The 25,604-nt window shown below is 41.2% G+C and overlaps 1 protein-coding gene across 1 annotated transcript in view; it reads left to right on the forward strand.

Annotated features, from left to right (window-relative positions):
- The first annotated feature begins 699 nt into the window (after positions 1 to 699).
- EIF4EBP1 (eukaryotic translation initiation factor 4E binding protein 1) overlaps positions 700 to 25,604 on the forward strand; it is a 110,898-nt gene continuing 85,993 nt past the window's right edge. The window contains exon 1 of the mRNA XM_044084304.1: positions 700 to 978. Within this exon, the coding sequence (XP_043940239.1) occupies positions 849 to 978 (130 nt within the window). The 5' untranslated portion in view covers positions 700 to 848. The remainder of the gene's footprint in view (positions 979 to 25,604) is intronic.

The following is a 25,604-nucleotide window of genomic DNA, read 5'->3' on the forward strand; positions in this document are numbered from 1 at the left end:
ATATTATGTTTACAGCTGTCTAAAACAGTGACTCTAAAACAAGTACATAAACTGCTTACAGAAATGCTTGCAAATCTAAAAACAATATTACTAATAGTTTTACAGGGAACCGCCAAAAATGATATGTACATTTATCAACTGGTGGGGTATGGGGCAACATTCTAAAAGATGTATCCATTTTTTTTCAGATGCCATTGCCACGTGAGCGAGGGGCAGTAAAATGAGTACATGAGTACAAACCAAACTTTTCTGGATAGTGTCTTGTCTGTTTGCTACCCATCTTTGTTGGTAGATTTTTAAAGTATGTATATACTTTTTTTAAAGATTTAGGCATAATGTATTAATGACTTGGCAATACAGATACAGTGCTCTTGGCAACAATAAGCGTGAACTACTGTTGTATCTCGTCATGCAGTGAAATTTTCACAGCATGTATTATCAGGGAGCACCACAAGCTACGCCAGTTTAGTCCTCTACGTCCTTGTTTCGTAATGTAAACAGTTGAAACATAATCAAGGTTCTGCTAAGCATAGCGAATATTAAGAAAGAGAAAAAAAAAACTACAACTTCCAACAGACGTTATGGTGTTGCAGTTGAGGGGGTGATAGGAGGAGGTGCGGAAGGACGTAACAAAAGTTGCCACTTGTTCCTGTTCCTCTGTTGGGTGTGCGTGTGCGAAAGAGAGTGTTGGCGGTAGGTTGAATGTGTGTGTGAAAGAGCGTGAATGTGTACTTGGTGACCCGTTGGACGCGGGGGAGTTTTAAACTGTCGACAGCTACTGGGAAAGGCTGAACGGCAGAGGCACCGTGGTTGCTCCTTATTGGATTCTGGTCGGTGATACTGTTGGCATGTCGGATTGTCAGAAGACTAAGTCTCGAGACATCCCCACCCGCAGGGTGATTCTTCATGACGCAGCGCTGCTCCCGCAGGATTACAGCATCACTCCAGGGGGGACGTTATACAGTACCACCCCAGGAGGTATGTTATGGAGATGAAGTGCCTCAATGACCCCATGTTACCCGTGGTACTGTTATTAGTCATGCTTCTTCCCCTTTCACCCCCCCCCCCCAATGAAGTTAGGCACCTAGGGCACCCCAGGTGTAAACCCTTTAAAATGTTAAGTACTTCACACGAGGCACCTTTTCACTCGAAGTCTAAGAATGCGTGTCTTTTGTGGACATTTTGCAGAGAACAACGTCATTTTGGCAAATAGAATACCGTTTTTAAGAGAAATCCAGCAAGTGTGTTTTAGGGTTGCCACCTTTTCAAATGTCCAAAGAGGGGTATTTTATGTGGGATTTTGCAGGACGGAACCATACCCACAACCAGTGCCAAGCACTGAACTTCAGTTTTTTGCCAAAAGTAAAAGTGCATTCCTGTAACATTTGAGTTTATGCTGTTTCATATGACGTTTCTGATGTAAATTAATTTTTACATAAGTGTTAAAATAGAGGAAATAGTTTTGTCCTAAAATGTCAGGGCATTTGCTATCTTTAGCGCCCCCCCCCCACGACAAAACTGTGCAAAGGGGCAGGTGGTAACCCTAGTATACTTTACTTCAGACAACGCAGTATTGAAAGCATGCTACCAAATGTGTACAGTATTAACGATCGGTAGAGTACTGGTGCCGTTCTTGATTTTTAAACTGTATATTTTACCACAACAGTAGTACAGACGCCGTCAATACAGTTTGCAGTTGGTTCCTAGTGAGCGGGTGTTTGTCATCATGTACACTGAAGGAGCGTAGTACATGACGGGAAGAAACTTGATGCTGTTAGGGAGGACAGTATAATGGTTGAGGGATGGCAAGAGGTCCTGTGAGAAATAAGGATTCTGTATAGTCAATGTAAGGGAGTAGTGGCTGCAAATAAGTGCAAGTATTTGAGGTGGAAAAGTAAGCATAGTTCTCATCTCAGCCTGTTATTTCAGAATCAGAAACACTTGGCTGTTGCTAGAATTGAGTTAGAAAGCTGACAACTGCAGGATGTGAACATTTATTTTCTGAAGAGAAGGTTATAATTCTGTTTTCTGTAATGCACCAGTTAAGGAAGGTTTGTGAGAGAGAGTGAATATTTGAGACAAAAATCAGAAATATTTGAGAAGCATAAATGGAATTAAGTAGGACCCAAAATGTATTGTAACCATTCTGTGTAAGGCACGATTTAATACCAGAGTGGTACCTGATTTTTGACTTGGATATTGGGGATGCACTATGTTGTTGATACCATTTTTTACTCTTATGGCCCCCAGTTTTACTGTCGTTCAAGCAAGCCTTTATTCCAGTCTGTCCTGGATGGAAAGCTGGTCTGACGTGAAGGAACTTTAGTTTGGCTAGGATTTAACAGAAAGGTGACCCTCTGCTGTCAAAAATAAGTGGGGTGATGCTGAGGACTTCCTTGCCTGTGATGTTAACTACATAGGCAATTTTAGTCAAGTTTCATATTAGGAGAGCTCATTTATGCTATTTTTGTTGTCCTTTGAGACTTATTGCTTAACTCCCTTAAAGTTAGTAATTTCCAGCAGATTGTTGGACACTGCCACCAATTCATCTCAGTAGTGGCAGACAGCTAACTCTTTGACCCACTTAGTTGACAGTACAGCCTACTGGCTGTAGCCTTGAGACTTGCAGCAGCCATGTGGATAGTATATGCTTCACCCCCCCTTTTTTTATGACCCCACTTTGTTACCAGAGCTCAGTAAAGTTATTCAACTTGTAAAGGCTTCTTGTGATAGGGCCTTCAGTTCTACAGTCCCTGTGATGCAGAGTGCTCTGCCCTCTAATGTTCCCCATGCTAACCCATTTGATTATTTTAAGGCATGACTCAAGACCAACCTCTTGTTGCTGTCTCAATGCTTGTAAGTTAGATATGTTGCTTATATTTGTGAAGTCATCAGATCATCAGTTGTATCCTATGTGTTACCCTCCCAAGTGTTGGCAGCTAGCATGCTTCCGTGACATTTCCCTCCATCCAGTTATTCCATGTTTTCTGAAAATATTTCGGTTCTATTGAGCCCTTTGAGTATTACTATCTTCATTTATTTTTAATTTTTCAGCTGTTCCTAACCAGCAGTTTACTTCCACCATTTGAGTGATTCTGCCTGTGAACTGTTGTCTCGTGCATTGTGTCAAGACTGCTTCTGTTAAATCCCTCCCGTCTGAACTGCAACTTTGATTTGGCTGTTCTTGCTCTATATCTGTAGTTGATTGTTTAGTGAAGTCTGTTCCCGAGTTGTGGTTTTATGCAGATTTTGTGCACATATCACTATTTTCCCCCTTGTTAAATGTATTGTTGGTTAAAAGGAAATATTAATTTTGGTGGGTTCAAGTTTCAGTAGTTGGAGTTTTTGCATTTTCTGTTGTGTATCATGAGATATCACTAAATTGCACCTGTTAATATAATATATCTGCATACATTTTGGTGATATTTGTTCACATCCTTAATGATATGAAGGGTACAGGAATAGTAGTGCAATTTGCCAGCATATTTGTCTTTGGCATTCTGAGACGCCTTTACTTGGAAGATGAGGCTTGAAAGCAGATACAAAATTATTATGGAGACCTCAGTCAAAAATTCTCTGAATTTTAGTGTGGTCTGTTTATTTACCTTTATTATCCCTCTCTTGTGATGGTTATTCTGTCACTGTTCAACTGCATGCATATCTCCCAGTCCTTTATTTACTACTAACTTTAGTGCCTTCCTGTTATAGGATTTAGGTTTGCTTTGGTTGTTGCCTCTTCTGCCCATAGACTTGGGCACAGTGTAAACTTGTATTCTCTCTAGGTGTTATAACAAGGGATTTGGTGATGGAGCCTCTTGGACATTCCCAGTTGCAGTGTTCTGCAAACCTCAAGTGGTATCTCATATTTGTAGTAGGATTAGCAGTACCACTTGTTCAGATGAGTTTGTTGAGATTTGTAAGGGCCTAACAGCCTTGCTCGATCTTTTATCCCCAGTTTGTGTGCAGCTAATCCATTTTCTTATATGCACTATGTTTCAGTCTTGAGCTCTGTGAGATGAGCATAGGAGGATTGATTGAAGGCTAGATCAAGGATGATGCCATACCTGTCTACTGGAAGACACGTTTTTACTGGACATCTACTTTATGCAGGATCTCCCAGAAGAAGCCTCTGGCCCTATGAGATCCATAGCAGTGACCCAGCCTGTTCACACTGTTTCTGGTTGGGATGTAGGCTGTTTTTAACAAATTCTGAAATGTTAGTTTTATTGGATCTGTCCATCATTGTTTGACACAGTAGATCACTGAAAGCTTTGTCGAGCATTTTTGATATTGTTATAGAGTTAGTATAAATGTTGCAAAGGCATTTTTGATATTGTTATAGAGTTAGTATAAATGTTGCAAAGGCATGGAGATGGATTGGTTTGTGGTTTGCGTTTTTAGAAGAACTCTGGTAGTATCAGGAGATCATAATCCTTTTCCTTGCATAACCACATAATCATTTTCCTTGCATAACCACAATGATAAAATTTGGATTTATTCTTTATATTTCTGTGTTTTAACTGTGTTGTATTTCTGTTATTTGTACAGGGCCTAGCTCTTGGGCATTTTCATAAACTTTAACTTTTCCAGCATGATGTGACCTTCATACTGCCGTGCCTCACAACAACTTTGTGCAAGTCTCATACCTATGTTGCAGATGAGGAGGATTAGGTCCTAAAAATGGGTATTTTTTATGCTATTTGTTTTGTGGATGTGCAACATATTTGTGTGTGAGATCAAAGGAGTCGTCCTATGCAAGGCATAGATTGCTGCACAGCAGTCTGTAGGAGGCAAAGTACACAGAGAGACCTTTCAGACAGTCTGCATAGGACTTGTTCCTTGTATTTTTGTGAGGAACCTCTGTGGTCCTCAAGCTGTTTCAAGTGCCTGGTCAGGTATATGATGAAGGGCGTGCTATGCTTTGGTCTAAGGCGAGCTGAGTACAGTGACCTTTAACTTGGATGTCATGCTCTTCTGCAACTTAGAATGATTTTTCTCACCGCAGTAGAATGTTTTGGTCAGCGTTGGTTACTGCCAACATGGGTTCCCAGATCTCTGACCAATGGGTCTCCTTTTTAAGGATTTATCAGTGTGGAAATTTCCAAAGGTGACCATCTTTCGAAAGGGTACTGGTATGCATTTTGTTGCATTGAGTTGTGTGTCAAGCCCTCTTGAAAGGTCTCTGTTTCTTTTAGGTTTGTTGACCATGCATAGCTTGCATTTGTCTGCTGACTTGGTTATCCAGAGGCCCTTTATGTTTGCCTTGAATTCAGAGAAGTAGATGCCAAAAAGGGGAGACCCCATCATTGATCCTTTTGGGATTACGCTGGTGAGTGGCCTCTGTAGGTTGTTTTTTTTTGTTTTTTTTTTTTCTCAATTTGAAAATATGATTGTAGTTAAGGACAGAAGGTTAATAGCTGCCATTTTATTAGTAGTGCATTGTGTACCACCTACCTCCACTGTTTTTGCCCAGCAAGTTTATCTTGCTCCCAACACTGTTGAGGCAGGTGACAACCTAAAGAGGGCAATGGGTTTTGACTTGGAAGGACACCTTGGCAGTTTTATTTTACTTTAGTAGAATAAGTCTGGTACTGCGGCATAGAGATTTTGAACCCTGTCTGTTGATAGTAACTGAGGTTTCACTCTTCCCAGACTGTTTGAAATTCACCTGTTTGAGAAGGCAGAATTTTGAGGTCATCTTTAATATCTGTGATATCACCTACTTAGGTTCATAAGTTGGTACTAGGCTATTGGCCCTAGGGCCTATACAAGCCTAGCCATAACAATTCCCTGGCTATTTCTTCCCACACTAATTACTTCCCTGGACCTCTGTCTAGCAGGGTAACTGACGTGATGCCTGGGGTGAATTTCCTTTCTCCCATCCAATCATCAAGGTTTTTTTTGAAGAGGGCCAAAGAAGTGCTCTGCTTGACATGTATGGGCAGTCTATTCCAGAGTCTGGGGAGTCTCTGGGTCAGGAACCTGTCCCTCCAGCATGTTTTTTTATTGTGATGACAAGGTTTAGATCCCTGGAGCATGTGGCTCTGCGGGATTGGGATTTCTTTAAGAATAGCATGTCCAACAGCTCTGGGTTTGACACGGCCTTGTATGTTAAGCAGAGATCGCCTCAGAGTAGACTATATGTGACTGAGTATAGCTGGAAGAAGGCGGTCAGCATAAGGCATCTGCTTTAGACCTGTGATTCTTTTAGTGAGGTATTTCTGCAGCCTTTCCAGTTGTTGCAGATACATACCAAATGGGGCATTGTATTCTAAAATGGGTCTAATGAGGGATGAGTACAGTGGGACAATGACCTCCTTTTTTTCTGGATGAAAAGCCCTTAGTGATGAGGTGTGCCACATAGGATTTCCTGACTGTTGTGGCGATGTGGTTATTGAAGGTGAGACCACTGTCAACCTGTGTCCCCAAGTCTCTTATCACACATTCGGTGTTTAGTGTACTGCCACTTATGTAGTAATTCACGGGTGCTTGGTTTTTCCCCAAAGGGTATAACTATACATTTCTTGGCATTGAGCTTGAGCCCATGGCTCTGGCACCAAGCATCTTTCTGTAAGGCCCTTTTGTAGAGTATCCACATCATTTGGGGATTCAATAATGGCTCCCAGTTTGCAGTCATCTGCGAACTTTGTTAGCCAGAGTCTCTTAGTGTTGGTCTGTACTTCAGAGAAGTAGATGCCAAACAAGAGAGGTCCCAGGACTGAACCCTGAGGTACTCCACTTGTCACTTGCCTGGAGCTGGATTTGGAGTCGGCTACTTTTACAGTGTGGGTTCTGTCAGTAAGCCAGTTGGCAACCCGAGTGATGTAGGGATTAATGCCCAGCTTAGTAAGTTTATCTATGATTCCAGAGTGGGGGATGGTGTCAAAGGCCTTGGCGAGGTCCAGATAGGTTGTGTGGACTGCCTTACCCTCGTCCACAGCTCTGGAGACCGATTCAAAAAAGTCAATCAGGTTCAAGAGACAAGATCGGCCCTTCACGAACCCAAACTGGGTAGGGTCCTGTGTTTTAAGGTTGCCAATGTCTTTGTTTATAAGTTCCATGGCCTTGCAGATCAGGCTCATCAGACCGATGGGGTAGTAGTTCCTGGGATCCAAGGTGGACCCCCCCTTGTGGAGTGGGATAACTGTAGCTGTGCGCCACTCAGTGGGCACAAAGCCTTAGGTGAGGGTATGATTAAACATGACACTTGTGTGAGGTGCCAGTTCATTTTGTAGTTTGTTGTACACAGCCTGGGATGTCCTCTGGTCCCATGGATGCTGTATTCTTAACTTTGGAGAGTGTTTTTTACCTGTGTGGCCGTTATTACCGGAATTTGGCCATCTTCGGTATTGAGATGGGCCATTTAGAGGGTGAAGTTGGCACTGAACCTATCTGCCAGGATATTGGCAATATCCTTGGGATCAGTATATTTAATACCATTCTGTTGTAGCTCGGAGCATATCTGAGCATTGCCATTTAGATTCTTGACATAGTTATAGAATGCTTTGTGGTTGTCTTTGGAATCTTTGGCAATTTTTATTTTCGTAACTAGCTTTGGAGGATTTTATGAGGGATCTCTGCTTCTTACTGAGGCTGGTAAGGGAGTTTTTTGCATCCTGGGATTTTCGTCTATTCTACAACAGTTTCTTCCTTTTGTTGTAAAGTTTCTTTATGGCAGGGGACCACCAGATTGGCTTCCTTTTTTTTTTTTTTTTTTGAGGAGAGCATCTTGGTTTTATTTGGGATGCCACGATTCATGCATGAGTGGATGTGCTCGTACAGTGCCTTAGTGTAGGGCTCAGCAGTTGAACTTTCAGTTCCCATCTGCATGGGGTCCTGAAGTTTGTAACTTCTCACTTGAGTAGCATGAAGTTGGCTTTGGAGAAGTTTTTTATGGAGGTTGTAGGACACTTCTGCTTTTCAGCATCCAGCTATTATGAATTGTCACTGCAATCCCAGGTAGCTTCAACACTGTCGTTCTGTCCAGAATTGATATAGCAGAGGTATATTATCTGTTTATGGGCTTAGATTTTAAGTAAACTTTAACTTTTTTTTCTTGGCCTTCATAGTCGATCACTTTTGTCATGGATGAGAATGAGAGGCTGGGTACACTGTGTCGAGGTAAGAACGTGATAAGTTGCTCTTCAAAGATATGCTTATGAGCTTGGTAATTGCACATTCTTATTTCCATGTGTTGTACTACTGCTGCCTATGTGTGTGTTTTTTAAAATTTAATTCAGGAATTGCTGCTTACTGATTTCCCCTCCTAAGTATTTGGTTATCGAACCAGGTAACTCTGAATACAAATATAGAACAGAGTGGCATTATTCAGGAGCAGGAAACAATACATGGACAGGTCCTTATTTATAAAAGTATCCATATCCCTTTTGAGCTTGAAGTATTGTCATTTGGTTTGTTTTCCTGCTGGAGCAACAGATGCTGATCACCCACCTGTATTAATGCATTTAGATGTAGAATAAGTGATGAGCTGTGCTTATTACTGCACAAGTTTTAGAAGAGAATATATCTGTCTCTCTTTGCAGGTAATTTTGCATCTTTTCTTTGAAATTTCTTTATGGTGTTATCATGCTTGCCAGACGCTTAACCGGGAGGGATGTTTGTTTATTTGAAGAGTTAACTAACACTAATCCTGATGAAATTTAAGGCTTAAATACTAAACAGCAAATCGCACCAACTGGGCCTCTAGTCAGAGGAACAAGTGTATAGTCCAACAGGAACAAAGTTAATAAAATTCCTCCACACGACTCGGAGGCTAAAAAATACTTGCTTTATTAGTAAAAGTAAGCACTTTTGCATTCTGGTCCGAATGCTTTGTCAGACTTTAATAAAATCACTGTAAACAACAACTACTAATGTAGTCATTAAAGACAACCTATAGAATGTCTAGCTTAATTACGATATCATTCTATGAACCCCCCCCCCCCCAATCAAGGTAATAATGCAGCAACTGGAAACTGAAGACTACTGAATGCCAAAGTCATCATGTTCAGTGTCATAATATTCAAAACAAGAAGACGCTCAACTGACTTGCAAAAAATTATATTGTTTACAGTTTATGCTAAAAATGCACTCGTACGTTGCAGTATCAACCTTGGAGTGTCTAAACAATGAGTTTGTTGTTTAGCTGAAAATTGAGCCATTAAAGTGTACTAGCATGAAGACATTTTGGAGCTACTTAAGCATTATTTGCTTAGAATGCTCTGTAAATCCTGGCTTCCTATGTTGCCAGTCCTTTGTTACAGCTTGTATAATATGAGGCTTTACTGAATTTGTTATAGAGCTCCCAGAGAAGCATAAAGAAGCACTATTTTTATTTGGCTTTGACCAAGAAATCGAGATACTATCTTGTATATGTTTTATACAGTATGTATGGTTTGGAGTTGTTACTATTAATGTTAGAATTTTTGTTATAAATGGATATAGTTATTTATGTATGAGTGCATTTTTAGCATAAACTATAAACAATGTATATTTTTGCAACTCAGTTGAGTGTGTTCCTGTTTTGAATGTTATGACACTGAACATGATGACTTTGGCACTCAGTAGTCTTCAGTTTCCAGTTGCTGCATTGTTACCTTGATTGGGGGGGGGGGGGTTCATAGAATGATGTCGTAATTAAGCTAGACATTCTATAGGTTGTCTTTAATGACTACCCTCTATACTAGTAGTAGTTGTTTAAAGCGATTTTATTAAAGTATAAAACGCGAAAGTGCTTACTTTTACTAATAAAGCGATTATTTGTAAGCTGCCGCTGAGTCGTTTGGAGGAATTTTATTAATTTAAGGCTTAGCCCAGGTGTAAACACAACAGTTTAGTGCGCATTTCACTGATCGACAGTTGCATTGCAGATGGGAGGGAATATTTTTGATGTAGAACAGATAGTGAAGATAAGGAAGATCATGCTGTATTGTCAGACTAGCATTGAGGTGTCATGGGCCCATGCCAGGCTGACACGAGGTGCTCAAACCTTTCAGTTCTTGTTGCTGTTTATAAGTAGTGTATTGGTGCTTTGGCCCATGAGACCACTGAGGACCTAGTCCCAATTTATCTTTTGCCCGAGAGCACTAAGTGAGTTGTTTAAGCGCATCTAAGTAAATGTGTTTCATAGACGGGACTGTGCCAAAATGTATACTTAGACTGCTTCATAGAAGAAATTGCTATCCTGTCTTACTACTGGTGCAGTCTTGAAGTTGAGTGGGGTGCATTTCCTCTAATAGACACAAGTTGCCTGTTGTGGAGATGTGATGAATGTATTGTGTGTTGGGCACCATTTTGCATTGCATTGTGCAGTGCACCTTTTACTAGTGGTGGTCTTGCTCAATCTGTTTGACAAAATAATTCTTAGCACTGTGTGCGTTATTATAAAATGAACCAGTAAGGGCGCTCTGCTTGGGCAGTTATCTGTCCTACGCAGTAAGCACTCCGGAGAACACTTACTTTTGAAGTTTTCCATGTTATCCTTATTTTTGTTTCTTTACTATGCATTACAGACAGTAAACAGTAAAATAATTAATCTGTATTATGTATCCCCAATGAATGTTTTATATGCATATTGGACTGGTCTCACTTTGGGTTAACATGATTTGCCAGTTTTGTAATAACTGGCACTTAACACACAGGTTTAGGGTTCTGAACTGCTGATGAGATTCATTTATTAGTCTTTTATTTGCAGTTTTTCTTTCTACTGTGCAGTTCTGAGTTACAAAAGGGGGCAGTGTGCTGCAGGGTCACCCATTTAAGAAACCACAGATGGTTATTGAATAAAGATAAAATACCTTGCCTGGAGTTTACTTCTCAGAGCTGCTGTGAAAACTGCCATTGGGCCCATATGACAGACACTAGCCAAGTCACACAGTTTGCCTAGCCCAGTAATAATTTTCTCACTACTTTAACCCATTCGTTAAGGTTAAATGTCAATAGAAATGTACTGTACTCCTGTGGGTGGATGCAGATTAGTTTTATACTTCTGTTCATTTGGCTTTGTTGTTGCTGTATGAAGAGCTGTCTGATTTAGTTTTGTCATCTGTTAATTTCTCATGTTTGACCTTGGCTAGCTAGAGTTGTTCATTGACAGAGCTTTAATGTTTTGCAGTATGGTCATTTGATCTCGACTGTTTTTAAGATGCCAGCATGAGGCTGAGCATTTGAGTTTGAAAAATATAATTTTTTTTTTTAACCGAGGAAGGTCCAACTAGGCAAAGCTATTTTCAGTGGAAGCCCAGGAAGAAAGTGTCCATATTTGATGGAATATGAAATATGTGTCACAATATTGTATTTCATGAAAATGTAGCCAAGTATTTGAAACAGTGCTAGATAATAAGAAATAGCTTGCAAACAGTGGTAAACATTCATGTAATGTAAATGTGCAACTAATGTTGGTAATCTTCAGTCTTGGCAAGAGACTATTTTTCAAGTCGCACAACAAAGTTCACATCAAAAGAGTAAAACTGGATAATTTTATTTGCCGATATTACAAATAGAAGTGACTTGTCAGGTTAGGAGGAAAGTAGAAGTGGAACAGAGGGGAAAAGATAGATGACGCGAGAAAGTGTGCAGATCTAGGGGTGAAGAGTTTCAAGAAAGGATTTTGCTGGAAATATAAAATGGTATGAAGGTCTTGGACTACCAATAGATAAGGAGAATTCTCCTTAAGTGATCTGCAAGGCAGAATAGTTGTACTTTGAGTGACAGGAGGGGCAATTATGTCCTTTGTCAATTATGTCATTTATGTCAATTATGTCATCAGAAATTGTGCAGCATTTGAGATGTGTTAAATTGAGTTGTATGTACAAATGGCGATTGTTCCAGTCATGGTCTTTAAACATTTATTTGCTATAGCATCCTGCCTGCTTCTTTACAGGGCTTTATAGCACTGGTTTTGCTGGTTAAGCTGTTTATAATTTTAAATGGTTATGCTCTTGGGGTTCTCCCTTTGTGCCTTTCTCCAGCTAACAAAGTTTGCATACAGGACCAGAATGAATGTGTTTTTATAGTGGGTTTGTAACTTTAACTGCACTGTTTGTGTCTGCCTACAGAGCAGCCCTGTGGAATGTACTACTCAGCAGTATTAAGTACTTTCTTGTTATAGTTGTCTCAGGTTTTGCCTACTGCTGCTCTTGAACACACTTTGAATTGTTTGGTTAGTCTTCTTTTTAGTACACTGCAGTTTTTAGCTTTTACTAATCCTTAGGACAGGACTGAAAAGTTGCCCCATGCCCGTGTTTCTCTGCCCTTAGAAATGAATAAGGTATGCCTTGTGTATACTTTAATAAGTAAAATATTGATACTATCCATGACCTTTACTAACTTAATTTGCTTTGGCCTCTGCTGAAAACAGGCTTTGCCCAGTCAGATTTTCCCACTCAAGTTATTTAAATTTAAAGGTGCAGTTTGTCCATTTTCTTTGCCCTCCTCCTATGTCCATGGAAGAACTGTCTACTACAAACTGAGCATAGGTGAACTATTTAGAAAGTTCTTACATTTGTTCTTTTAGCCTGCTTGTGTATGGACTAGTTTGGTTTGCTCACTTGTGAATCTTTTTTCTTTGCTTTTGTTCACTTGTTTATAAGCGTATTTGTTAACATTGTTGCATATTTGGAATACCTTGTTTGCAGATGATGGATAGCTTCTGGTCTTGAAAATTACAATATTTAGATACATGATTTACAATTTAGCTGATCACCCAGCGGAGATGCAGCATAGCTGAAGAGCAGAAAGAATAATTTCTGTTATCTTTGTGTACAGCAGCTGAAAACAAGTAGACAAGTTTAGTTTTTGCACTCTCCCCAATATACCTTTTTGAGAAACAACTGGACACTTTTTTTTTTTTTTATTGCTTTTTATTTTAGTAGAGTTTCTGAATGCATCACCAACATAATAGTTCCATCTCTCTAATTTTGTTCTACTTTGTTAGTTTCCATTTAATATACCACTACTGAGTGATGCCCTTTTACAAAAGCTGCTCTGAGTACACCCCCCCCCCCCCCCCCGTGGGAGGAAGCGTTTTGTTAGCTCATCTTAATCGATTGATGGGTTCTTTTATATATGTGCTGCAAAACTCACGTTTCTGATTTAAAGTTGTGCCTAGATACTTTTGTTTTGTAACAGTTGGAAGTTTCGCCTTTGGGATCCCAGATACTTAATGACAGTTTGATTTTCAGTTTTTGCCAAATGCAAAACAGCATACTACCATTAATACCAGATGCATGTACAGTGAGTTGGTATACTTGTACCTTTTCAAGTTGTCTGTGAGGTGACTTATCTAAAGTGTTTGGTGGATTTATATAGTCTGCATAAAGGACATGGTTCAGGATTGCAGTGTCAAATGGTAGGTTGTTAATGAATAAGAAAAATGTTATGGGGTCCTAAGATTCTTGCAGCTGAAAAGGTGCTCATTTTGGATGCGTTGGGCCCATGACCAGTTTTAACTTTTTTATTGGTTAGGCATGCAGTGAAGCACTGTGGCATTATACCAAAGTTAGTAAGGGTTGTAAGAAAGTGAGATTTACTGACTATAAAACCTGTTTCTGATTTGAGGAAGAGGACTCTCTCATTAGTTCTGCTTTGTCCAGTGCCTCAAAGATTTAGTTGCAGCAAATAATGCCGTATGCTATATTGGTTAAAAGTCCATGTTCCTGTTTGATAAAAGGTCATATTTTGTGTTATGTTCTGTTGGTGGTTCAAAGATACCCCCCCCCCCGGGGACATGTATTGAAGTATAATGGTGATGGTACACAAATGGAAAAGATGGTGCCTGATTTTGTCATTTTTGGGTGTGTGCGATATGAGGAGGTAAAAATATTACCTGTGAGGCTTTTTATAGGTTACTGAATAAGTTAAGGCTGGACTGGGCATTTGTGGTGGGTTGCAGGCTATTTGTCATTTGTTTTGGGAATTCTTCAGAACTGCGTGGCAGAGCCTTTACATGAGAGTTGGCAGTTTCCAATGTAGAAGTCTTTTGCTGAGCCTAATAGCAGTTCAGGCTTGTTGGTTGAGGTATGATAGTTTCTTTTAGTTTTGTATCGGCCTGCCATCTGGGTTTCCAGTCAACATCCTATTGCATTAGAGGCTCTTTGAAGTCTGGATTTTTCCTTGAGCATGTTCGCTTCATTTTAATTTTACATTCAGATAATAGCCAGTTCTATATGGATTGCATATTTTAAGTTGACCGAGCTGTCATAAAATTCCTGCAGTTGTTAAGGATTATGTCCCAGTTGTTTAGCTTTTGCTGTGACTGGCTGGGGAAGTATCTTGTGGAAATTTTGAAGTATGCATTTGGGTGAGTTGAATTACTGGAAGGACATAATGGAGTGTCTTTAACTTTATGCAGCCTTAGTTTTTTGAAGTGTCAGAACTTGTACACCTGGCACATATGTGAAACACAACACACACATATGCAGCTTTTGCTCAGCAAGCAGCTGTTGCTGGGTAAATTGCACAGCATATCCAAAGTTCTGAAGTAAATCTGTGAATACCCATCAAGGTATGTTTAAAGGAAGAGGGTCACCCTGCTCAGCATGGAGGGGAAATTTATTCCATAGTTTTTGAAGATGCTGAGCTGTAAACCTGTCCTAAGATTTAGATGCCTGATTCTATTATTTTTGGAGCCATTGTATTTATGAAGATGCAGGAAGTCCAGGAAGACTAGGTCTTTAATGAACTGCAAGCAAACTAGAGAGCTATCCTCAGAAGCTTGTGTAAAGTTGCTGAATAAAGGGGTGGACCTTACAGCCTCTGATATGTCTGGGATTTTTGGCCTCCGATAGTTTTGAGGGTCTTACTAAATATATCAAACAGATGCATCCCACCCTTCTCACGTGATGCTCAAAAGAGAGGGAATTGTCATTGCAAGCTCTTGGGTCCCCTGACTGCATTTCTGTTTTGTAGTGGTCTGTACAGTGTAGTGAGGAAAGGAGTCGTCTACCAAAAGTGGTAATACTGCACATCTTGGCATTTAATTTGAGCCTGTTTTAGCAAATTGAGTTGCTGGAGAGCTCATTCTAGGAGGGTTTGGATGTTGGAGAGTGACTTGCCAGTTTGCAGTTCTCTGTAGACTTTAACCTAGAGGTTTTGGCTGTTTGGTTGGAGATGGTTCTAACGTGTTCTTGGCACGGTCTTACTTTTTGACCCTCTGCTGTTCCTCCTGTTTTTAGCTGCTTTATTGGATGCCTTTTCTGTATCTCGGGCCCCAGACTCTCAGCCCCCTGCTCTTAAAACAACTGATAGGTTTTATAATGTGGCCTGATGACAATGTGGCATCCGACAAGCCTTCTAAATTACTGCCTTCTACCAAACTTCTTCCTCCTTATAAAGACAGCAGGACTATGGAAAGGCTAGGTAAAAAGGTCAGCCATCCTAGCCTTTTGGGCTGTTAATTCAGACTGATATGATGTTTTGGCTCTCCTTTCTCAGGCTTGCCAGGTTTATTTCTGGCCTTCCCAATTTGATGAGGGAAAAGATTCCTGCCTTGTCTGTGTTAAGGGCTTCTTCCCAGGTAACTGTCCATTCCATTAAATCTAGTTATGCTGCAGCAGATGCTTCTTCTGGGGCTGCTGCTTCTGGCTCTGTGATGAGATATTCATGGCTACGACTGATGGATGCTTCTCTGGACAATAAATGTTTGTTTGGTGCTGCTGTAGCAGATTTTTGTTCAAGTCTCTACAGGCAAAAGGCAAGGAGTTACAGGAACTGAAACGTATCTTTGTTTCCCCTGTGCCAGAGTTCCAGAGAAACTATCCTAATAAACTGGACTTTGTTAGGCAGTCTCATCATCATCCTAAAGGCAAAAAGGTGGAAGGGTTCCCCCAGCTAATTCTACATAGACCCTTCCTGCTCAGAAGCCTTCCTTTCCTGATTAAACCAGGAGCTAACTGACTACCCACTTCTTCCCAGCCACGTTCTCTCTCGCATCACCTTTCTCTGTCTCTTCCTGTGTGGTAAGAATAATCCAGGATTCATGGGGTCTTTCCATCATTTGCCAGGGCTATTTCATGGTTTGGAAATCCCCCCCCCCCCCCCCCCCATGGGCATTCCTCAGCCACTTCAAGACCAGTTGAGCTCTCTTCCAGAGGTGCTTCACAGTCTTTTGATTCAGGAAACTATTAAAAAGAGGTTCCAGCTGCTTAAGGGGGGAGAGGTTTTATTCCAGAATGTTTTTGGTCCTCTGGGAAGAGGGCAATTTCTCACCTGAATACTTTTTTGAAGGTTCCTTCAGACGTTGTTTCCTCTGGCTTTGTTTTCTTGGGCTCTCAAGGATGCTTACCTCCATATCCCTATTCATCCCCTTTTCATGAAGTTTTTATATTTCTCTGCTTCCTGGCATTTTCAGTTCTCTACTTTGCCCTTTGGTATCTCTACTGTCCCAGGAGTGTTCACCAAATGCCTAGCTCCTGTGATTGCTTTTTGCAGGGTCATAGGCATTCAGATCTTTCCTTGTTTAGATAGAGATTTTTTACAGCACCTTCAGTGGGTTACTACTCTTGCAAAGTCTGGGTTTCACTGTAAATGTTCTTCCTGTCTCCGTCACGGGATTGCAGGAGCCAGACTGTTCTTATGCTGGCATCCCTGCCTCATCTCAAGGCTTTGACTCTTTTTTTCTTTTTTTCAGTCCCTTTTCCCTTGGCCTTTCAGCCAGGGAATTTCTAAGGGCTCTGGGATTCATGGCATCTGCTCTTCCCTTCGCCAGATTGCACATGAGAAAGCTTCAGTGGTATCCATAGCCAATTTGGCTTCAACATGCTCATCCTCTAGAGTTTCCAATCTTTCTACCACGTCTCAGTTTGGAGTTTACAGGCTTTGAATCCAGTTCTTCCCTCTCAGGAGCTGTTCAGATGCCTCAGACAGGGTTTGGGGAGCTTCCTTCAGAAACCTTAACTGAGCCTTTGGGCTACTCTTTAGCAGAATTAATACGTCAATATCAAGGGGATGAGTGCTCTTCTGTTGGCACTCATTGCTTTTCATCCTTTGTTGTCTCCATGGCCCCTAAAGATTTTATCAGATGACACTACAGTGATGTACATCAAACAAGGGGGGGGGGGCAAGGTCCTCTCTGCTTTGTAGATTGGCAGTCCAGGTTTGGGAGTTGGAGATTCAGTACCAAGTCACACTTCAGATAGTATATATTCCTTCAAGTCAAAATTTTGTGGCAGACATCCTGAGCAAGTCCATAACACAAGATCGTAAGTGGATGCTTCACAAGGATGCATTTCTGGACATTATCCACCAGTGGGGTATTCCTCAAGTAGATCTCTTTGCCTTCCCTCTGAACAGGCAGCTTCCTAAATGTTGTGCCAGGACACCATGTCCTCTGGTGAGGAAGGTGGCTAGCTTATCTTTTTCAGGGAAGGAGATTTTTCTTTATGCATTCCCTTCCCCCTTCCTCACTCCAAAAGTCTTCTGCAAGATAAAATTGGATGCTCCCAAAAATCTTGCTGGTGACTTCCTTTTGGCCCAGACAGCATTGGTTCTCTGCTGTTTTGTACTTAGCCAAGGGCAGTCGTCACAAGTTACCTCAGAGTGGATCATCTCGCACAAGACAAGGGATCTCTCATCCATCCCTACCTATCCACCCTTCAGCTGACACTGGGTGGGATTTTGATTCCCTATAGGCACTTTTTTTCTACGCGTTTCAGGTTCTGAAGGAGGCCAGGAAACCCACCACTAGGAAATTCTATTGGTGTCCTCCTCATAACTGGCCCCATTTACTGTGGATGTTCTTTTGGTTCTTTGTGTGAATTGCTCAATGCTGGGTTGGCATATTCTTCTCTAAGCCCTCCTCTCAGCTATGTCTGTTTGTCCTTTTGGTCTCTAGGTTCATGACCAAACTATTTCTTAAATGCGTCCTTCATATTGGACCTCCCAGGAAGCCTTTTCCTCCTTCCTGGGATCTTAATTTTATTTTGGAGGAATTGACTCAGGCTACTTTTGAGCATGCGGCTTCAGCTTCCTTATGTCATTGTTCTTTGAATACTGTTCTGTCAGGTGGGTGTCTGAGCTGCAACCCCTTATAGTGTTACTCTTTAGTTCACAAGGACAGTGTCTCTTTGTGACCATCTTTTTATGCCTAAGGTGGTGAATGAGGTGTTTCTTAATCAGTCTGTTAATTTGACCACTTGTTTCCCTTTGCAGTTAGTGAGAAGGTATTGCACACTTTGGATATGCATAGATAACTCTTCTTTTATTTGGACAAAACTAAAGATTTTAGAAAATCTGATCAGCTGTTTGTTTTTTCATCCTAGATCATTAGGTTTGGCTGTTTCCAAGCGGTTCTTCCTCTTGGAATTCTAAATTCTAAAGCCATTTCTCTTTGTTGATCGTATCATAGTAAGAGCCTTCCTTCTGTGGTTAAGGCTCACTTTACTATGGCTGTGGCTTCTTATGGTGCTTTTTTCAAGGGTTTGGGTACTAATTCTAGCCTTGAGGCAGCTTCCTGGTCTTTAGTGCATACGTATCATAGTAAGAGCCTTCCTTCTGTGGTTAAGGCTCACTTTACTATGGCTGTGGCTTCTTCTGGTGCTTTTTTCAAGGGTTTGGGTACTAATTCTAGCCTTGAGGCTTCCTGGTCTTTAGTGCATACCTTTACCAAGTGTAAGCTAGATGTCATACCCAGGGCTAGAGCTGGTTTTGCTAGGGCCATTTTTCATGGGTTCCTAGAAGGCTCTGTTGACCCTTCCTCCTCCCTGTCTTCTTACTGAACTTTTGCACTCTCCCTGATGTTAAGAATGCTGCCACAGTGAAATGGAAGGATATAGTACTGTTAACAGCAGATGTCCTTCCCTTCACTGTTGCAGTATTCCCTCCCTCCTGCTCCCCCTGGTCTCTTGTCATTCTGGATGTGTATGCTTCCTTCTGGTATCCTAGGGCTGGGTTTCTCCTGGGGCTCTTGCCTTGCATGGGGAGTGTACGTGTGACGTATGGCATATTAATAACCAAACGCTTTTGGTATACTGTCCAGATGTCGACCGGCCTTGGCAGGGGATCCCTCATGTTAAGAATACTGCAGCAGTGAAGAGGATATCTACTGTTGTAAGATTTTACACAATTGTACTTTGTGTGTATTCCAATGCACAGTGTCACTAATCAGCCATCTTGCCATATTTTTTTTTCATTCTAGGCAACCACCCTAACACCTAACTGTTCTTCAGTTGTAACACGACTGTAGGTCCTAGTCCAGTCGGACTAACTGCATCAAATTAGAAAGTTGCCTTACTAGGATCCTAAGTCACCATGGCTGTAACCCTAGTGCTGAAAATAACTAAATGTGCATCTGTTTTGTATATGTACATTTTTTTTCCTCTGCAGACAACTGTTATGACACTCTGCAAGCACACACGCACCCCCCCACTGCACACACACACACACACACCCACCCCACCGCGCACACACACCGCACACACACCCCCAGAGAGGAGAGGGAGAGAGAGAGACGGAGAGGAGAGAGAGAGAGCGTTTATATATCCTAAGATCTTTGAATGAGCATTTTGGGTCTGACCTCTGCACTGTGTGTGTGTGTGTGTGTGTGTGTGTGTGTGTGTTACCACATACAAATTATGGCTTCCTCTCTACTCAAATAACCCTGCTTCCCTAAGTTAGGCTACCATATATTTAGGCATTTGCTCTGTTTACTAGTTCTTTTCATCCAATCAGAGCTAGTCACATCCATTGCAAACCTATACCAGTAGCCAAACCAATGCCACTTAGCATAGTTAACCACTGCCATGCTGATTCTCTTTGTCCTGCTTCCTTATTGCACTTTGTTGACAAAGTCCAGAGATGGATACCTTGTTTTAGACAAGCATATCGCTGTATATTTTTTTTGTCCTGTGTAAGTCTTGAACTCTCTCTCAAATTTTATAGGACGACTAAAACGTGCTCTCCATACCACAAAAAGATTGAACCATTTCATTATTTAGTGTTGGTACCAGTCATCTTTATCGTGGTCCTTTTGTTAGACATGTAGGATTATGTTGTGTCTGTGATCTTTATTTCTCCAAATCTTTTGGATTCCTAACACCATGATGGGAATGGACCCCATTCCTAAGTCAAAGTACAATTAAAGTTCATGAAATTAGTATTTTCAATCCTTTATGTCAGCCAGAAGTGTTTTTTGCAGCACCCACAATGTGCTCAGTAATGACTCCTGCAATTTGTACGGAATTACATGTATTGGCAGCATATCTAAATATGATTGTAGATTAGAAGACCCGTTGTTCCTACTACTATTGGAACTATCTGGGTATCTTTCTTCCACATTCCTCTCGTGTCTGCCTGCAAATCCGGATATTTTATGACTTTGTCTGTCTCTCTCTATGCAAGACACTGTAGTCACTGGGTGTGGCAATTTCAATGATCAATGCTACTTTAGTTTTTTATAGATCTTTTAGATACAGATATCTGTGATCCAGTGTGGACTAGTTAATGTTTTCAGGACTGTCCCATGTAAACATCCATATTTGTGAATACCTCTACTCCACGGTTAGCTAAACTTCTTTTACTGCTAGCCGTAGCTATTCCTCCTCTAAAATCCATTTAGCTGCTGTTTTAACTTCATGTTAAGTCAGTTCAGTAAGCAAGTCCTTGCTCTCTAACTATCTGGGACCACAGTCCCCTCTTGGAGGCATTGCTTTTAGTGTCATTTACTTATTTGGGTGAATTTGTCACAGGTGTTTGCCAGTTAGCTCTCATCAGGTTATTGAGAGATTTTTTTGTGCACAAACTCCTTCGTGCCTGACTTGACTACATGTATTTAATGTAACTTGTTCAGTTCCTTTGCCATTTGTATCCCCCACAAACCTGTGACTTGAAATTATTGTTACTGCACAGGTATCTATAGGCAGTCCTGGTCAGGACAGAGTCCAGAAAATTCTGTTCCTTCTACCAAGGGATGTAGAGACAAAAAATGAACTGTCTAAGTAGCTTTCATGTTGCATTGTCATTTTGGCATTGAACATGCAAAGTCTGCGGAGCTATCCTTAAGCACATTGTAGTACCACCTTGACTGACAGTGCAACTAGTACTAGGTCAGGTGTGAACACACACTAGTCTTTTTGGAAAAAAAAAAATTGTGATTTGGACATAATCCCTAGACCCAAGCCTCACGCTAAGGCTGCTAAGGGATTTATTTTTCTTTGAGTAGCCACTCAGGAGGTTTAAACTTTGGACTTTGCCCTAGCTTTTCCTGTAGCTAGTGATCTTGAGGTATGATACTGAAGGCAGTATCTGTGAGTAAATCCCCCTGCTAATGAAACATTCCTCCACCTTTATTTTCATGAGTGCTCTTATGGCTATTGTATTAATGAGAGTTGTGGTCTTTGTTTAGCAGGCTGTGGACTTTGTTGTAACTCTTGTGGTTTTGATCCTTTTCTCTTCCTGGAGCCAGAGAGCTATAATTACAGATGGCAGTGTTCAGGCGAGTACCAGCAACTTTAATTTTTCTTACTATAGTTGCATGATTAACATGAAGCTGCTTAATCTTTTATTACTGAGTACAGAGATGTCTGCGTGCATCTCTATTGTTATCAGGTAGAGCGTAGCCTCAGTTTGGGCAAAGACCTTTAATAAAGGGACCCCTATAATTGATTGTTGTAAAAATACTTGACTGCCTGCTTGTGTAAGAGTAACTTGGTTTCCAGCCTAGGAAGTTGAGAGAGGCTTTGTTTAGATCCAAGGCAGTTTGACCGCTTTGGGAGATTAAAAATATACATCTTTATGCTGCCTGATTGTATTTTTCAGTAGCATAGTTAAGGGTGAAGGAAGGGCAGAGAATTTTTATCTGTTTGCTACCCCAATGTAGTGTTTTTTTACATGTTTACGACAGCAGAACAAGTCTGAAGTGCTCAAAGCCCTGAGTTGCTTTATGACAACTATCTAAAGGTTCCCCAAACTCGCACTACTCGTAGTCCCACTCTTATCAGAACAAGCAAAAGTCTCTCATGACAGCTCATCACGCCTTTGGTCCATTGCCAGTTGACTGCTTTACCCAACTTGGAACAGAACTAACAGAATGAAGGAGCAGTGCTTTTCAACAGTAGTGCTGGCTTTGTACTTTTGTTTACATCTGTGATTGACTTCACATTCTAACCCTTCATATAATTTGCAGAAGTAATGACTGGTGTTCTTTGAAATTTCTTTTTGGAATATCAGATTAGTAGTTGATAGGTTACATCATTCATGACATCTGTGTTGCATGGTACAGCATTTTTTTCCATTTAAAGCAGCCTGTTAAGACTTTCCTGGGATTGGCTGAAATTTGTGATTGGAGTAAAATAAGAGATGAGCTTTAGATCTGCTTGTGTTTGCTGCTGTAATATGTAAATAGGTTTTGCCTTATGAAAAGAGAAGATACCAACATTTTGAGAGTGCACTACCTAACAGACTGGTATAACGTCACATCCACTTTTATTTAACCTTGTGGAAGTATGCACTTAATGCTTACCCATATTCCACACTCTGGATAGTGCTGTTTAATGAGCGCATTAGTCTGGGTGGGTGGGGGGTTGTCGAAAATCTATAGTTCTGTAGGATGGATGAGGCAAAACCCTCTTACTTTAAGTTGTCTGCAAATTTAGCATTTGAACATCTTGGTTGCATGTGGTTAAGCAAGCTTTCTGTGTTAACCGAGGAAGAATGAATCATACAAAAACTAGCTTTTCATTTGAAAGTTGTACCAAACCTAACTGCATTGCATGACTTAAAACTGACACTGTGTGCATTGGCCAACAGTCGCACATATTTTAGAAGGCAAGAAGGCGCACACTTTTCTATACTTGGTAACAGTTTCCAGTGTCCAAAAAACGTGTCATTCCAGTTACAAAATCATTTATTTCAGTGATGACAGCATGGTATATATGTAATATAATATTTTTATATATTTTGTTTATATGTAATGTGTGTGTGTGTGTGTGTGATATATATATATAGATTATATATATATATATATATATATATATATATATATATATAGATTATATATATATATATATATATATATATATATGATTTTATATATATATATATATACCTCAGAGCTACACACTCTAGGGACCTAAACCTTGTCACCACAATAAACAGAACATGCCGGTGGGATAGATTCCTGTCCCAGAGACTTCCCATACTCTGGAATAAACTACCTATCTATATGAAACAAAGCTCCTCATTAGCACTCTTCAAGAAAAATCTTGATGATTGGATTGGAAATAAGAAATTCACCCCGGGGATCATCTCTGTGGCTCTGCTCAACAGTGGCGCAGGAAAATAATTTTCTTGGGTGGCAAAAGCCAGGGTACCTTTTTGGCTGGGCTTGTATAGGCCCCAGGGCCCGATAGCCTAGTACCTACCCATGAACCTATGTATGTACACACACATGTATCTCTATATATGTATATAGTCGGAGTTTGCTTTGTATGCCAGAAAGAGGTCACCTCTGAGGAGTCTGTATGAAACTGAGTAGAGGGACAGGGCTTTTAGCCTATCTTTGTAGGGTAGATATTTGAGGCCCTGGATTATCCTGCTGAGGAACCTCTGTGGTCTCTCCAGCTGCTGCATGTGCTTTGTGAGGTACATGCCAAAGCGGGCGTTGTACTCAATAATTGACCTTAAAAGGGAAGAATACAGGGATGTTATGACCTCCTTGTCCCTGGATGAAATACCCTTACTTAGGAGGTGGGCCATGTAGAAAGCCTTCCGTACAGTGGACGCAGCATGGTGGTCAATCACCATGTGAAATCCCTCAAAACTGATTGCTGCTTAGGACATTATTAATGTGATATGTGGGGATGTCACTTTCCCCAAAGGAGGTGATGATGCATTTTTTGACATTCAGCTTGAGGCCATGTTTCTGACACCAGTCATTTGTTTGGGTGAGACCCTCTTGGAGGACGTCCACATCATTTGAATTGACCATGCCCAGCTTGTGGTCATTTGCAAACTTGGTCAGCCATAGCCCACTAGTTTTGGCCTGCACCTCAGGGGCGTATTTCCTGAATAACAGAGTCCCCAAGACTGATCCCTGGGGTATGCCGCTCGTTATGGGTCTGCTTGAACAGGCTTCCCCTATTTTGATTAGGTGGTTTCTATCAGTTTGCTACCCATCTGGTAACGTGGTCTGATGCCTAGTTGAGTTATACCAGAGTGGGGAATAGTGTCGAAGGCTTTGGCCAGATCAAGGTAGGTGTTGTGTACTGTCCTTCTCCTCATCCATTGCTTTGGTGACTGTCTGAAAGAAGTCAACCAGGTTTAACAGACATGATCTCCCCTTGACAGAGCCAAACTGTGGGGTCAAGTGTTTGGAGGTTGCCAATGTCCCTGTTAATGAGGTCCATGATGATCCATTCTATGGCCTTGAAGATCAAGCTAGTTAGGCTGATGGGTCTATAATTTCCCAGATTGGTAGACACTCCACCTTTTGTATAAAGGGATGAAATTGGTTGTCCTCCACTCGGCTGGGACAAAGCCAATACTCCTGCATTGTTTGAATTAGGTGCCTAATAGTTTGCAAGTTCATTGGGATGTTATCGGGTCCCATGGAGGCCGTATTTTTTTGCCTTGATGAGAGGGCAGTGATGACCTGTTCCCTAGTGATAAGGGGAGGGGGGGCAGGTATTGGGAATGTCCTGATTTTGCTGGTGGGGGGGGGGGGGATACAGGGGTGAAGTTTTCGTTGAATCTGTCAGCCACTAGGTTGGCTATATCTACAGCATTTGTTTATGTGGTGTCCTTTACCACCAGTTCTGAACAGATTTGGGTGCTTCCCTTGAGACTGTGGACATATGTGAAGAAGGCCTTATGATTGTCTCCAGTAGATGTGGTCAGTTGGCTTTAGAGGATTTCACTAGTGCTTGCTAAGGAGAGATTGCTTCCAATTGGGCACGTGCTTCTTCTTGGTTCTGGACAGCAGATTTTTTCCTTCTGTTATGTAGTTTATTGCAGATGTCCACCAGACAGGACAAAAATCATCCTCCGCAAGGAAGAGTAAACCTGTCTGGTATTCCTGATTCCATGCATCTATGTAAATGCTTGTATAGTACTGTGGTGTAGATTTGGACATTGGTGCCAGTTCCTACAGAGGAAGAGGGGGCTGTGAAGCTTATACCATCCCTCAGGAGGTTGTAGTCAGCTTTGGAGAAGTATTTTTGTTTGACCCCAGCTAGAGGGGGATCAGGGGAGATGGTGACTTTGAAAGTGTCTGCCTTACCAGGGGGAGGATGACACTGTAGGGGTGCTGCAGTGGTTACTTATGTTGGTTAATACCAAGTCTAGGATATCTTTTGTGGGGGTATAGACTAGCTGTTCCAAGGCATTTGCATTGATAAAATCAAGGAATCTCTGGGCGTTTGTGTTCTGGCATGAGTAGTTTTTCTACTCAATGGTTGGGTTGTTAGTCACTCAGGATCAGGGTAAAAGGGTTGAATCTTGATGGATTCGAATAGGTCCAGATAGGTGGAGTGGGCATATTGAGACAAATTTGGAGGCCTTTAGGTAGCTATGATTTGAATAGGGGTCTTATCAACGGTTAGCTGCACCTGGAGTGTCTCTTGTGCATCATACTGTTTGGTCAGCCTGGAGGTGTGTGTGTCTTTAATATATAT

Source organism: Protopterus annectens, chromosome 9.part0 (assembly GCF_019279795.1).
Source record: "Protopterus annectens isolate FY-2018-M chromosome 9.part0, PAN1.0, whole genome shotgun sequence".
NCBI classification, from domain to species: Eukaryota; Metazoa; Chordata; order Ceratodontiformes; family Protopteridae; genus Protopterus; species Protopterus annectens.